The sequence below is a fragment of the Astyanax mexicanus genome, chromosome 20 (assembly GCF_023375975.1).
Source record: "Astyanax mexicanus isolate ESR-SI-001 chromosome 20, AstMex3_surface, whole genome shotgun sequence".
Lineage (NCBI taxonomy): Eukaryota > Metazoa > Chordata > Actinopteri > Characiformes > Acestrorhamphidae > Astyanax > Astyanax mexicanus.
Window position 1 is genome coordinate 36398351 of NC_064427.1, and position 16095 is coordinate 36414445.

Here is a 16095-nt window from a genome sequence, read left to right on the forward strand (position 1 = left end):
CATTTTAATATAAAAAATTTTGTTCCTTGTTCTAGCAGTATCTTGCAGTGGAAATGTTTTATATTCTGGGTTGCAGATAAAATAATTTCTCCTAAAACCAGATTTCAAATAGGTCTAACGGTCTTATCCTGGTGCACCACGCTGCACGTTTTCCCCACTGTTGCACCCCCACGTTAAACCCATTTAAAGGCTGGTTAATTAGCTAATGAGTCGAATCGACTGTGGTAATGTAAGGAAATAAGCATTGCAGAGGAAACGCCTCACTGGGCCACACATTCAGCAGGATTTGACTTTATCCACAGAGCTAATGTACAAAGCAGACTCCAGAGATTAGACACTATCTATTAACTCTATCTCTGTCTCTATCTCTGCAATGCCTGGTGATACTTTAATTCCATATTTAACCTTGGGTTATCTGTGCTGAGTGATGAAATCAATGCACTGAACCTGACAAAATGACAAAAAAATAAATGTGTATTTGATGGAATTTAGTCATGTATAATGATTTAAAGATACTGGTGATTGTTTCCCACAAAACTTTAATTTGAATTTAGTTTTATCAATGCATTGTAGAAACAGTTAGGGAGGCTTTGTGATAATTTGCTAAGGAAAAAAAAAACAATGAGTGACAGTGTCTACCTTTGATGCTTTTATTACAGTTAATTTAATTCTACAGAGATATGTAGTTTTACCTTAATTATTATCTACTAATGAAATATTTTATTTAAAATATTATGTAAAGTACAAATGTTCTAATTCTGAATGTTCAAGAACCTGATTAAGGCTTTTTAAAGGGTTAGCAATCCAAGTTTTACAATTTATTTCAAAGCTAGGTTTAAAGGGCACATATTACAGAAAACCTACATTTTATTCACATAAAAAAAAAAACATAGCAAGTTTGAAGAGATGTCCCAATATGATAAAATATATTTGGATCAGGTCCGATCCAGACCTAGATAAATCACAATCCAGTTCCTAGTATTTTAAACACAATGTTCAGAGCACTGTCTGGTGGTATCCTTGTGGTGCAATTAACAGACATTATATATATATATATATATATATATATATATATATATATATATATATATATATATATAATCTGTAGAATAAATGCTTTGTTTTTGAACCAGCACTAAACAGTGCATTTAGAACAGCATGAAGGCTAACGCTAATGCTAATACACACACTATAGAAACCCAAATCATAGAACATTTACCTTACTATAAAACACAGAGTTTAGAGTTTACTGTGTACCACAAACAGAGATGTATACTACTAACGTAAAACTATTTCATTACTGTAATTAGGTACTAAAAAGCTGTATCTGTATCTACTGGAGTAAGTAAATAATGTGGGGTTAATGCTGCAGTTGGTCTGCAGGTTTAGGTTCAGCAACAGTATGTGCTGAAAGAATGAAGTCAGCTGACTACCTGAATATACTGAATATAGACCAGGTTATTCCATCAACTGATTTTTTCTTCCCTGATGAACACGGCCATATTCCAAGAAGAATTGTGAAAGGGTTCAGGGTTCAGGGAGCATGAGATCATCATTTTCACACATGGATTGAGAGAGAGTTCACCACAGAGTCCAGACCTTAACCTCATTGAGAATCTTTGGGATGTGCTGGATGGAGAAGAGCTGCTTTGTGCAGTGGTTGGTCAGACTCTACCATCATCAATGCTGCTGCAAGATTTTGGTAAAAAAAAATAATGAATGCAAAACTGGATTGAAATAAATCTTGTGACATTGCAGAAGCTTATTGAAACAATGCTACAGTGAATGTGTGCAGCAATCAAAACTAAAGGCAATCCAATTAAATATTAGATGATTTTTTTTTCGGTGCTTTTTTTTTTACCAGGCAGTGTACTTACAATACTTAAGTACAAAAAAATTAAAAACTTTAGTACTTCTACTTAAGTGTGGAGCTTAAAGAACACTTCAAATTCTACTCAAGTCTACACACACAAACACACATTCACATATATGCAACTTAATTGCACTGTTTTAAATGGACTGGGAGCTGAATGTTCAGTAAGGTAAATCAGACTTTATTTTACACTATTAAAGATGTACAATAAAGTTATTAGCAGTTATTGATTGCTAAACTAAATGAATCTATTATTAATGTATTATTCATTAAAAACAACTAATGATTGGATCAGATCTGTATTGGCTGATATTTAGCATTAAGAGTCTCAGATGGGATTTGGGGGCAAAATATATAATCTGATTGGGACACCACTAGTTATTATATAGAAAGAAATATAAAAAAACGTGTCAACCTGAATGTTGGAGAGTGAAAAAAAAAGAATAAATATAAAAAATAAATGTGAATGACTGATCTGCCTACAAAATCCTTGGATCTTAATTTTATGACCCCAAATTTCATGATAAATGAACCAGTAGAAATAATGCAAAATTACTTTGATTATTTGATTAGTTTTTAGTTTTTTTTTTTTTTTTGCATTTACTTTTATTGAAAGTTAATTTATTTTAATTTTAATTTTAATTTTATTTTTCTTTAGCATACGCAGTTGCTATTTTGGAGATGCAAGGATTTTGCTTGATAGAAAATGTAAGATACAGCCCTTTTAAGCCGTTTCCATGACCCAAGGTTGCGTTTCCCAAAAGGTTCTAGCGTTAAGATGATTTTTAGATGGTCCAGAGCTTCACACTGAGCACTCTCTGAGCACTCTCTCTCTCTTTTCATGTTAAGATGTTCTTAATGCTAAGATGCTTTTGGGAAACCGGGCCCAGTTTAGAATCTACTCTCAATTCCAGTAACCTACTCTGTAGTGGTTGGTTACTAGGCCTTAAATTGAAAGCACAAATCCAGTAAACCTGTACAACCTGTATGTATAGCGTATGTATAGCCCCCTGCAGTTCACATTGCTTATTACATCATCTTACATATACTGTTACCTCCTAGTGCCCACGTTAATTATTACATCATTTCAAATACAATGCTGCCCCCCAGTGCCCACCCTGCTCATGGCCTCATGGTTCTGTAGGATGAAGAGGACCCCTCAGTGTCTGTGCTGATTATGAGGGGCTGCTTCTCAGAGCTCTGATTTCTTCTCCTGCGCCTCAGTGCTGATCTGCCAGCTTTAGCCAAGCCCACAGCCAAAGCCGCAGAGCAGACCGCTCCCAACAGAGCCGCCCCCAGGAGCCACGGCCAGAGCCCCTTCACCTGCTCCAGATACGACGCTACGTTATCCACAAACTGCTGGCCTGGAGATGAAGATGGAGAGGAAGAATCATATAAGGACGCTTGATGAGATTAGGAAGGGTTTGGGTAAAGAAGGCTGAGGTGCTGAGATTCTTTCATAGGCCTACATTTGAGCAAGATTAACCTTAATCCTAGATTACAAAGAGCAGATTCTCAATAGTAAATCACTAGACTAGGCTTAATGCATGGCTATGAAACCTGGTATTAGATTCTTTAAACTAATAGAGTCAAAGCAGCTCAGCTCCTTGTTTTTGGGTTGTTTTTTTTTTAGAAGAGACTGTCATAGAAAAAAACAGCACCTTTTATTGTGTGGTTCTTTGACAAACCCCATTGAATCCATTTTTTTTTAATATGGATGTGGCTCTTTTATCAAATCATGTTATTATTAGAGTGACCATCTCACAGAAAAACATATCACAGATTCTCATCTTTAAACAGTATATAACATACAGTACTGGTCTCATTTGATGTTTTCTATATTTTAAATGAATACTGATGTCATCCAGACTATGAAGGAACACATAAGGAATCATGTAGCAACTTAAAAGTGTTAAACAAACCAAAATACAAATTAACTTGTGGTTTCTGGGGCTGGTAACTATGAACTTATCCTGTACAACAGAGGTTACTCTTGCTCTTCTTTTCCTGGGGTGGTCCTGATGAGAGCCAGTTTCATCATAATGTTGTTGATGGTCTTTGTGACTGCACTTGAGAATATTTTATAAGTTCTTGAAATTTTTCATATTGACTGACCATTCTTTTTTAAAGTATTTTTTCTTTACTTAGTCGAGTAGTTCTTGTTATAACATGAATTAGAATTATATCTTAGATTCTCTGCCCAAATTTTTTCCAACACTTTAATCGAGCTCAAGAAAATAGTCTGTGACATAGGCGTCTATTTTTTGTAATGATATATTTATTTTATATAAAGCTATGGTGTGATATTCACAATATCGCACAATAACAAATCAAAGCTCTGGGGTGCACACGTGAGCTCCTCCACTTATTCACATTTAACTCACTGTGTGTTGCTGTTCTTAAAAATAATTTTTCTTAAATAATAGGTCTATGCTTCTTCAGTGTTAATTAACATATTTCTGAACAGATTTCGTGCATTCAAACAGCCCCGAAAATGTTTGTAAAAAACTCATTTTTAACACTCTACTTAAAAAAGATCGGGCTTAAATCAGGCTCGGGCTCATGATGACAGTTTTTGGAGCGGGTCAGGTTAAGGTCAGACAGAACGCGGGCCGGGTTGGGTGAGATTTTTTGGGCCCGATCTAAGCTCTAATCAGAACATTCCTCAAATAGGGCCATTCACTGTATACCAAATCTCCCTCTTCACAACACAACAGATCCTATTATCTATCAGAAAATAGCTTTAATTGTTGCAAGCATCTTACATATTTGAGCAAAGGTCATTTACATGTATTTATCTTAAAGGCACGATAACAAAAAACGCTTGTTTTATTCTAAATGATAAAGTGACATTAGGAAATGGTGATTTAAACATGAACTTTGAATGAGCACAAATTTAAATCAGCAGAAGAACCAGTTTTACAAAGAAGCATGTTTATAACACGTGAACGAGATATAACCTTTAAACTTTACATGCATTAAGGCTTCTTTAGACAATTAGAAGGTTATTTAAGGTCACTAATCTTTATAACAACCCAGCTGGCCACCAACTTAGAAAAAATAGATATTAATTTCAGGTTAAATATTGGTCATGACGTCAGATGACAAATATTTTACACCAGTATAAAGTCTAATATTGTTGCGTGCCTGCAGGCAAACAAATCATTTTTCAAGAGTGTAGAAAATGTATATTGTAAAAAAGAATATATTTCACAGTTAAAATAACTAGTTTATTTAAAGCATACAAAATTGTGCGCTCACCTGGATCTCGAAGGTAGGAATACTCATAGCCCATATCTTTGCTGGAAAGGAAGTAATCTCCATTCCTGTACAGAGGAAGGAATGGAGCCATGTAGTATTCACTGTTGTGTCCGATTGGAGCGTTGGCTGTGGGGTAATGAGACCTTTCCGGTTGGTGCCTTCTCAACCACTGCTCGTAGATACTGGAAAAAAGAGAAACACAAAGTATAAGCCAAATAAGACTCTAAATAGCAATTCAAATAGCAGTTATTGTATTTACAGTATTGGTTCAATGGTAGAGCAGAGGACTGACCCATTAATGGAAATGCTGCATTTCTCCTGGCTTATCCTTACCTATCTACAAAGGCATGATGCAGGAGGAAAACTGGGTCATTGGCTGAGCCCTGCACTGAAGTCATGGAGCCGTTCATGAAAACATGCAGCGCTGCATGCATTCCCAGCTTAGGACTGTTTCCAAGGCCAGTTCGAGGATCTCCAAATCCTGCACAAGTAAAAAGGAATGGTACAGAAAAAAACAGGGAGTTAATCATATGTATTACTTTAACATAATTTAAGCTAAAAATATGTATATTTTACTTAACTGGACTTGTACACTATCTGTACAGTCTAGTTACCCCATGTGCTATTTTTTGTATCCTTTATCCACTGAGATTACTACTACATTACTACAGTACATAAACAGCATGCATGCTGTATGTATTGTTGCATGTAAATATGTATTTAAGAGGTAAAAGACCTAGTAACGGATAAATAAGGATATGTGGTTGCAAAGAGTACTCCCAGTGAGGTTTATTGAATTACAAAAAAACTAAATATATAGATAGATAGATAGATAGATAGATAGATAGATAGATAGATAGATAGATAGATAGATAGATAGATAGATAGATAGATAGATAGATAGATAGATAGATCAAATATATACACACTAATGTGTACTTAGATCTAGAAATAAAAATGCAGGGAAATAAAAAAACTGATGTTGTTTTAAAATCTTCTATACCCTAATTAACAACTTCAGCTGCTGTATTTTTCTCTCGTCTCTCTCTCTCTCTCTCTCTCTCTCTCTCCACACACACACACACACACACACACCGCTCCCCCCTACAGTTGTATGTAATAAAAATCATTAATTAATGAACTGGTATTGTTAGAATTAGGAAAGAATTGGAATTTGTTGCTCCCGGGCTCCCGCTACAGTTGGGAAGTGATACATATGTCCTTTAATCCACCTCAAAGGACAATAGCGATGCTATTCTCTTTATTACAGCTCAGTGACGCATCACACAGATTTTGAAACTGAAATGGAGATGGAAAAAGCTACAGAATTCAATTCAATACATTCAATTTCTAAGACTCACTTAATATTATGTTTCTTTAGTTTACAATGGGAAATAGTTTAGAATAGTTTTTTTTTTTTTTTAATCACCAGACCTCCTGCCAGTCACCAATATTTTCTTGGTAAATTCAGCACCCACAGTGATAATAAATATACAGAATAAGTTATATAATATACACACTTGTTATGCTAATTTAGCTTATGAGAAGTTAGCTTGAACACAACACAGATCTATCAGGGTCTTGAGGAGTTCAATTTACCTTATATCCTCCACCTTCCACAGCATTAGCTAGTTAGCAAGCTAGATTAGCTAGTTAGCTAATTAATAAATATTTAGAGCTTCTCATTATCTAATTGTTTTATTATATACTCAATAAATTACTGAAATGGTTCTGTTTTACACTTGTTAACTGGTTATGTTGAATAAATAACTTCCCTTTCACAGAATGGTAAGAAGAGACATACGGACATTTGTGTGTGACGCAGCACCTCTTCTTTGAAAGGCAGTGGATATAAGTTAGATAGTTAGTGAGCTAGCTCCACACAGCACTTTGATACAAGCTGGTAAACAGCTGTAAATAAGGTTAAATTGCCTGTTAGCTAGCTACTTTATAATCAGTGTTCACAGCAGTAGCTAGCTTCAGACTCCATTTACTGTAAATACAATACAATTATAAACCATTTAATATGAACTGACCAGATATTCCAAAACAAATGTAGAAGAAACTTTTGAAAGTGGATGTGGCAGAATAAGGTGGATAGGTTAAAAAGTTTACATTTGTTTTTAAGGACTAATTACATGTTCACCCAAAATTGCATACAGTTTTTTAGCACTTTTAGCAGTTTAAAAAGAGGTGGTGGCTGACTTCACATGTATCGGAGGAGGTATGTGCTAGTCTTCACCCTCCTTGTGTTGTGGCAAAGCCAGTGATGGGGTATATACAGCTGAGTAGCAGATGAATGGGTGGGACAATTGGCCTAGCTAAAATTGAGAGAAAATGGGTAAAAAACATAATTTTAATAAAAAAAACAAAACAATTCCCAATGGGATTAATTAAAAAATGTGAGGGACAACTGGGGGAGCAGCAACTTAAAGCCTAAAAGGAATTTTATTCAGGATTTAGGATTAACTTCTATAAGTGTATAGGCTTTGGATAAGATTTAATATTGCTAAGCAAGATTAATATCTTTAAGTATTATTAATCTTTATATTAAGATTTATATTAAATCTTCATCTTGTGAGATATACACTGCACAATATGATAGCAGATGCAATATTATTTAACCTTCCAGTGTGTTTCTGAAGCTCATATTGGCCGTGCGGTCCATTGGTCCGGTGTCGTACTGGGACAGGCCCAGAGTAAAGTCCACTTCAGCAGACGTGGGCAGTCCGCTCGCCAGGTTCCGGTCATGTTTACCAGGGTTGCGTAGTAAGGGTCCTTCCTCTCTGCCATCGCACAACACACCATTCAAACTGTACTCTGGTGCTCTGGAGCAAATCACCTGTCGGGACCACAATAACAATCAGTGTGGACCATGTATAACCAACCTATAGATTCATGGATACATTTTTACATCAATAAAATATTAATATATATCAATATCAATAAATGTCAGCATTCTAAAATGCTTTGCAGAAGATTAGGCATTTAAGATACTTAAATAAAAAACTCCAATAACATTGTTGTGTTGGCAAAAAATTTGGTATGCACCAAAATAAACATTTTTGACTTAAACTGAACAAAACAGAATACTTGATCTAAAGCACAATACTAAATACTGAACAGGTTTCACTACAATTTAGATTTTTCTATTAATTTAGCCACTTTTTTTGTATGAATTAAATAGCTTAATGTGATTTTTGTCTTATTTTCATTGAAAAATGACAATATAAAAATATTAATTATACAATTAATAGTTTTAATATCCCAGCAGACATACAAACAAAGCATCATATAATTTGACTTACAATAAACTGTTTTTTTATGAATCAGTAAAAAAAAAACATAATTTTCACCTCTTTGTCTGAACATCGAAAAATAAATGTGCTGTTTTCGTCTGAAAAAGTAGGGTTGCCCAATAATTAATGCTGCTCTGTTAAAAATCAAGGAATAAAAAATACTCTGTGGTTTCTGGTTTAAATGTATATTTTAATTCAGTTATCTGGGTTTCAAAAATACAGTAGTTATATTCAGAATACAGTAGTTACGGACAGAAGTTTCACTAAAACAAAGGTTTCTCAGGTTGGATATAAGGCTTCAGCAGAAAGGTTAAAGCGGCAGCATGTAAGTTTGGGGAATTTGGGAATTTGGAGACCTCTGTGGTGAGAATGTGTAATTACACAGAACATGTGTAAGAGTGCTTTTGCAGATGCAGATTAATGTAAATAAATTTCTGTTTAAAATGTTGTGTTTTTTCAGTATAGTATAGATTTATACTGTCAAAATTGTAGAAAGCATTTACATCCAATAAATCTACCAGACCACTCTGTTTTAAGAATAAATGTATTACCATTAATACCACTTTTGTACCTTCTCAACTGCTTTCAATTTAAGAGAAAGAAGTCTTAGGGACTGTTACTTTAAGTAGGTATACATTTTTAAAAAGTGGTTTGTCTGTAGCAGTGCTCAAAGAAATTCACCCTGGCACCTATACTAGTATTTGAGAAAATCAGTGTATCTGTACCTATAAAAGAATTTTGAGAAGTTCTCACTTACCTTCCAGGAGGAGAACACAGAAGCTGGACTGATGAGGTTCGGGTTCAGGCGGCTTTGACTCCCCACGAGATCATCAGTACATACTTCACATTCCTGTGCGTCTCTCCAGTCCCAGTAGGGAATGGTAAATGTAAAATCTCCAGTTAACTTTCTTATCTCGTGCTCCCAGCGCAGCAAAAACACTCTGTGCCAAGGTAAGAAGCCTGGTGCCCAGTGCCCGAAATCTACCCCCCTCCATACATTGTTGGTGCCACCTAGCATAGCGTGTCTGGAAACGTAGTAGTGCATCCAGACGAACAGGTCGTAGACGGAGACGTTTCTGAACAGAGGGTTGGTGCCGTTGTTCATTTCCAGGTAGGTGCCAGTAGCAATCACATAATCCTGGCTGATCGTGTTCTTGGCAAGATTAAGGTATGAAATTAACTTTTGCCTTTCTGTAGTGGACAGCTGGAACACCTCCTTACGGACTGATTCACGCCTCTCGGCACAGTTCGGGCCAAAGTGGCCGAACCTGCAGTCCCCACAGTTATGGCCCATGTAGTTCTGGAGGCAGCGGCAGGTCCGGTTGTAGAACACCAGTGGCCATCTCTCTCTATCATCCAAACCTTCAAACGGGTACTGGGGACCATTTGGCTCCTCAGACACCACCACATCTTGGCACACTCCCCGACCTGACCTCGCCCCACAGGCCGACCCGTCCCCCTCCCAGACGGGACAGCACTCCTTGGATAACAGGACCTCTGTGGTGGCACATTGGCGAGGAAACTGCTGAAATGTTGGTGTCAAAAACTGAATGAAAAGACTGATCAGAGCCAGCAACCGCATCTCAGCAGTGATCCCAGAGCTTCTCCTGAGCTTTTTTTCTTCTTCCTCTTCTTAAGTATTTCCCACACCCCCTCACCAGCTTCTTCAGATCACATGCCTCTCAGCCTCAGGTCGTTCCAAAGTGAAAATTCTTTCAGTCAAATCCTCTCTTACTCGGAACTCGTCTCACTACAGCAAAATCCCCAGTGCTGAGTTAACTCATAAACTGCACTGTTATTCACTGTTATTGTACTTACACAAATCTGGGGGTTAAACACGCATCATTTTTATTCTGAGGAACATTGAAAAATGTGCTGTTCAGTTTTGTTAATTGTTGTATACATATATACAACTTAAAATGTATTGTTGTTTAAAGTTTTGTTAAGGCCTTTTTTATTCAATCAATTTGATAAGAATAGTCATGCATACATTGAGAAATTTAATTTGTACAGAATATCGTTGCTGTCCAATAAAAAACACTTATCTCCATTTTTGACGATTTTTAGTTTACTACATAATTTGAACAGACAAACCCTCCTTTATGTGCCAAAATTTCTTGATGAACGGACCAATAGAAACTCTTAAAAATGACCTGAAATAAACTCTTTTTACACTGACTTCCATTGAAAGTTTACAAGGTTTTTTTCTCTCTCCTGTAAAGTTGATGTTTTGGAGATAAGTGTTTTTCATTGGACAGCGATGATATGTTCTAATAATAAAGGTTCTATAATGATTTATTGTATGGACAGCTCTAGAAGAAATGTTATAAGCTAAACTGATCAGCTAAAAGGGTTCTGCTGTATTTAATACTGCAAAAGAATATTGTAAAACCTTTTCTTTGTAGAAACATTTAATGCTGTACTGTTCAAAACCATTTTTAAAACGTCATATAAAGCAGATGTTTTAAAAATGATCCTCAGAAACCCGATGATCAGACGGTCTAGATTTTAGCATTTTTATTTTAGATATACAAAAACTGTTATTTTCATTACCATCCACAGTAAGGTTCTTTACAGAATCAGAAGTAGTTCTTCAATACCTTTTGTAAAAAAAAAGTTTCCTTTATCTTGGTGTTTTACCAAATCAATTTAATCAGATTATTTAAAGACATATACAGCGCTGGCAAAAAAAAAAAAAAAGATAACTTCAGTTTCTGAATCATTTTCTCTACATTTTGCTATTTATAGGTTTATGTTTGAGTAAAATGAACATTGTTGTTTTTTTCTATAAACTACAGACAACATTTCTCCCAAATCACAAATAAAAATATTGTAATTTAGAGCATTTATTTGCAGAAAATGAGAAATGGCTGAAATAATAAAAAAGATGCAGAGCTTTCAGACCTCAAATAATGCAAAGAAAACAAGTTCATATTCATAAAGTTTTAAGAGTTCAGAAATCAATATTTGGTGGAATAAGCCTGTTTTTTAATCACAGTTTTCTTGCATCTTGGCATCATGTTCTCCTCCACCAGTCTTACACACTGCTTTTGGATAACTTTATGCTGCTTTACTCCTGGTGCAAAAATGTAAGCAGTTCAGCTTGGTGGTTTGATGGCTTGTGATCATCCATCTTCCTCTTGATTATATTCCAGAGGTTTTCAATTTGGTAAAATCAAAGAAACTCGTCATTTTTAAGCGGTATCTTATTTTTTCCAGATTTGTATAATATTTTCTCATTGTAGAGGCAAATAACTATTTAAGCATGTAAATGGCTCTTTGAGTTGGCTCTATATAGGATTGTATCCAGATAAGATTGTAGCCACATGCCGTACACTTCGGTTGAATAGTATTTACCCATAACTTTATCATAAACCATTTCTCACTTTTGGGAGAAATCAGTTATTGTCTTTATACTGTCTGTTACTGAATCTTGAATTAATACATGTGTAAAAAAGTAAAAAATGAAGAAAGAATAACTGATTTTCCCCAAAAGGACGAAATAGTTGATATATGACTATTTTTTGGAACGGTTTATGTGACTTTCTTTGCATTTGCATTTCTCATTTTCTGCAAATAAATGCTCTAAATGACAATATTTTTGGGGGGATTTGAGAGAAATGTTGTCCGTAGTTTAGAGAATAAAACAACAATGTCCATTTAACTTAAACATAAAACCTATAAATAGCAAAATCAGATAAACTGATTCAGAAACTGAAGTGGTCTTTTCATTTTTTCCACAGCTGTATGTTAAATAAAAGTTAATTGATGACCTGGTTACCTCAGTTCTCACAAAGCCAGATTTTTGCTATGGTAAATACAAAAAAACACTAACTTGCATTTATTAACAACCTACAGTATTTAAGAAAGTCAGTGTTGAACTACTTTAAAACTACTTTTAATTGAAATTTGATGTACAGTGCATAACTCAACCACATGATGGCACTGTGTTCAAATAACAGGAGTTCTGTATTCTGCCTGTCCCAGTTGGCAAACAGACCAGAATAAGAGTTTTTTTTTCCCTGTAACTTTAATTTGCTCTAAGCTCTACACACACATTCTTCTTACCGTGGTGCTGCTGAACAATAACACCTGATCCTAGATCAGCTTAGACACGCTTAGTGACACATTATCTGAGTACATGAATATTTCAATAACACACGTCTCTCAGCAAATCATCTGTTCTGTTATTGGGTAGTAAAGATTCATTGCATGTAATTAAATGTACACCTACATAAAATGTATAATCGGCTCTATAGAAGGTTTACATGAGGTGTCACTGAGCTATAAAACCTTTGAGCAAAGCCACATAAAACGGATCAAGCTCAGATTAAATGTCTGGCTGGAGGAGGGAGGTAGGGTAGTAAAGGAAAGCTATTAGCTAGGTACAAACCCATTACTTTTTATAGTCCTGAAAAACAGAAGTGCCAAAAAGGTTTTGGAAGTGATAGAAGAACTACTTACTGTGCTCTGAACAAACTATCACCCTTTCTTTAAAAAAACTTTAAACTATAATCCTTATGTGTCTCTGCATACTATATTATCCTTCGTTTATCTTGTTCTTTAATGGTCAGGACCCCCAAGACCATCACAGAGCAGCTATTATTATTTATTTGTTGGGTTATTCGTTCTCAGCACTGCAGTGATTGCGCTGTAATGGTGGTGGTGTATGAGGTGTTAGTGTGTGTTGTGCTGGTACGAGTGGATCAGACACAGCAGTGCTGCTTGAGTTTTTAAACACTGTATCCACTCATACCTAGCTCCTCCCCCGTTGTAGATGTAAAGTCATAGACAGAAGCTCTGAATCAGTTTCTGCACAATTTCTGCTGGCCAACCTCTAGTCCTTCATCAGCGGTCGCAGTTGGTAGATATGCTCAGTCCACCAGTGACACTAGGGTGTTTAAAAACTCCAGCAGCACTGCTGTGTCTGATCCACTCATACCAGCACGGCACACACTAACACAACACTAGTGTCAAGACCGCTAGAGCCGAGTCTGAGTCAAGACAGAGACCAGATTAAGATTTAATAATAAAAACATTAAAGTATCTTCTTTATTCATCAAAATTATGCTTAATCTGTGTCTCTTGTTAAACTTAATCAGAAGTCACCACATGAATTCAACAAGAATCAACTTCTATTCATTTTTATAATGAAATATAAAAAAAACAATCACAATTTGCCCTCAAACAGCTCATCGCTATGGTTAGCTAGCTGGTTACTAGCTCTAGTTCTCTCTCCAGTAACATTAGTGTGTTAGCTAGCTTGTTTCTAAGGTAAGCTAGCTTGTCGATAAGGTTAGCTAGCTAGTCACTAGCTTTAGCTCTTTTCCTGGAACACCAGTGTGTTAGCTAGCTTGTCGATAAGGTTAGCTAGCTCATCACCAGCTTTAGTTTTCTCCCCAGTAACATTAGTGTGTTAGCTAGTTTTTTATATATATATATATATATATATATATATATAAAATTTTATTTCTAATTTTTTCCCATTTTCTTCCCAATTTACACGGCCAATTACCCAACCCACTCATTGGGACTCCCCCTATCACTAGTGATGCCCCAACACACCAGGAGGGTGAAGACTAACGCTTCTGTCATGGTCAGAACAGAATAGCAGACAAGCGCAGATACTGATAAAAACAAAGTATGTTTATTATAATAATAAACAGATGTAATCAGGGTCGATACAGAAATAAGGGTGATCACCAGTAGACAGAGCAATGAAGACAAAACCATACCATAAACGAGAGACAGTCCAGAGTTCATACACAAGCAATCCAGTATCAGAGATAATCCAAGAGGCGGTGGTGAAAGCACAGTCCAGGTCATACACAAACAATCCAATATCAAAGGCAGAGGCAAAAATCGGCGTCGAGAAACAAAAAGCAAGGTCATACACAAAGTAAACTGAGACAAGAGATAAGGAACGCTTTGTACGAGGATAACCTACAATACGCGGCGTGGTAGTCTGTTTGGCGTGCACCTTTATAGTGCCAGTAATCAGTATTCGGGACTTCCTGGTGGAAGCAGGTGAGGTGTCACGTGATCAGGTGGATGCGTGATGTCAGCGGGTGGTGCATTCTGGGTAGTGTAGTTGTTAACCTGAGAACCTCCGTTAGAGCTGGGTGTGGAAGGGACAGAGGAGCTAACAGCACCAGACGTGACAGCTTCTTTTTGAGCTGCTGCTGATGCAGCATTGCCGAGCAGCATCACAGCACGCTTGGAGGAAAGTGCAGCAAATCTGTTCCAAAACATCAGCTCACAGACGCCCTGTGCTGCAGGCATCACCCTAGGAGTGATGTGGGGAGAGAGTACCATCTACCCACCCGGAGGGGGCAGGGCCAATTTTGCTCCCTCTGAGCGCCGGCAGCTTGATGGCAAAGCTGCATGAGCGGGGGGTTCGAACCTGCGACCTCCTGCTCATAGCGCCCTTATGTCTTAGCTAGCTTGTTGCTAAGATTAACTAGCTTGTTGATAAGCTCAGTGCTCTCCCTGATAACATTAGCATGTTAGTTAGTTTGCTGCTTACATTAGTTATCTCGCTAGTTATATCAGCTAGATTTTACTACACTATGCCAGACCAATCAACTAGCTCAAATAATTTAATAATATTTATTACAGATAATAAGAACCAAATTTTGGGCCAGTGGCCTACTAGCACTAATATATTCAAATCTTGGTGAGACCACCAAGAGAAAAGTGACTACTTTACATATGACAATGTAAGCTGCCATGTGAAAATTACACGCAATAAATTTAAACAGCATTAATAACTAGTGAAACCGTGCTGCAAAATATTTTGGACAAGAAAAGTCCATTCTTTATCCACCTTATTGTACATAATGATAAGCAGGCGGACACTTTTATTTACTTGTGTTGTCTAGTGCAGCAGTGGAACATTGACACAAACTACACCCACAGTGACAATAAGCATACAAAATAAGTAATATAATATACTCAGTTAGTTACTGGGTATCACAGTAATTGAATGATGATCATTTTACTTAAACAACAGTGTTTTGAACAAGACATATAAATGCGGTCTTGAAGAGTTCCATTATCCAAATTGTATCACCTTTTACAGCTAGTTAGCTTATTAATAATTATTTAGAGCCTCTCATTATCTCAGTGTTTTTTTTTTACATACTAAAGAAGTATGTTTCAGTCCCATGGAGCTGTGCCTATTGTTGACGTCTAAATGTAATACATTAAACCAGCCTCTTCTGAAGTTGACACACAATAAAGCAGTCTTAGATAATGAATTAATGGAACTGTGGTGTAAAAAGATAAAGATTAACTAGTTTGGCTCAGATGCTGTCCAGCATGAGTGGCAATGTCCTAGTGAAAGGGACCCAGGCAACTATCCCTGGCTTACATTCAAGCATGGTGATGGTAGCATCATGGTGTGGCTTACGGCATTGGGAGCTACTTTCTAACATGCACTGCAGAGAAAGTTAAAGCTAAAGGTGATGGACTGGCCAAGCAGGACTTCAGACCCAAACCCTATTGAGCATCTGTGAAAAACACATACATGGTCAAGCTGAAAAAAAGAGCCCCCCCCTGAGAAACTAATCCCACCCGGATAGGGCTTAAAATAACATTATTTTTTATTTTCTTTAATTTTTAAATATGTATATTTTTTATTTATTTGTTTGTTGATTTATT

At 36.3% G+C, this 16095-nt stretch overlaps 1 protein-coding gene across 1 annotated transcript; it reads right to left on the minus strand.

Moving 5' to 3' along the window:
* Positions 1 to 522: 522 nt before the first annotated feature.
* LOC103041136 (tyrosinase-like) lies at positions 523 to 10105 on the minus strand. Its single transcript, XM_007247263.4, has 5 exons — positions 9191 to 10105; positions 7760 to 7976; positions 5468 to 5615; positions 5135 to 5316; positions 523 to 3237 (listed from the first exon to the last, which is right to left on the minus strand). Exons 1-5 carry the CDS (start codon positions 10013 to 10015, stop codon positions 2996 to 2998), a joined length of 1614 nt encoding a protein of 537 aa, XP_007247325.3. The 5' UTR covers positions 10016 to 10105; the 3' UTR covers positions 523 to 2995.
* Between the last annotated feature and the right edge of the window lie 5990 nt (positions 10106 to 16095).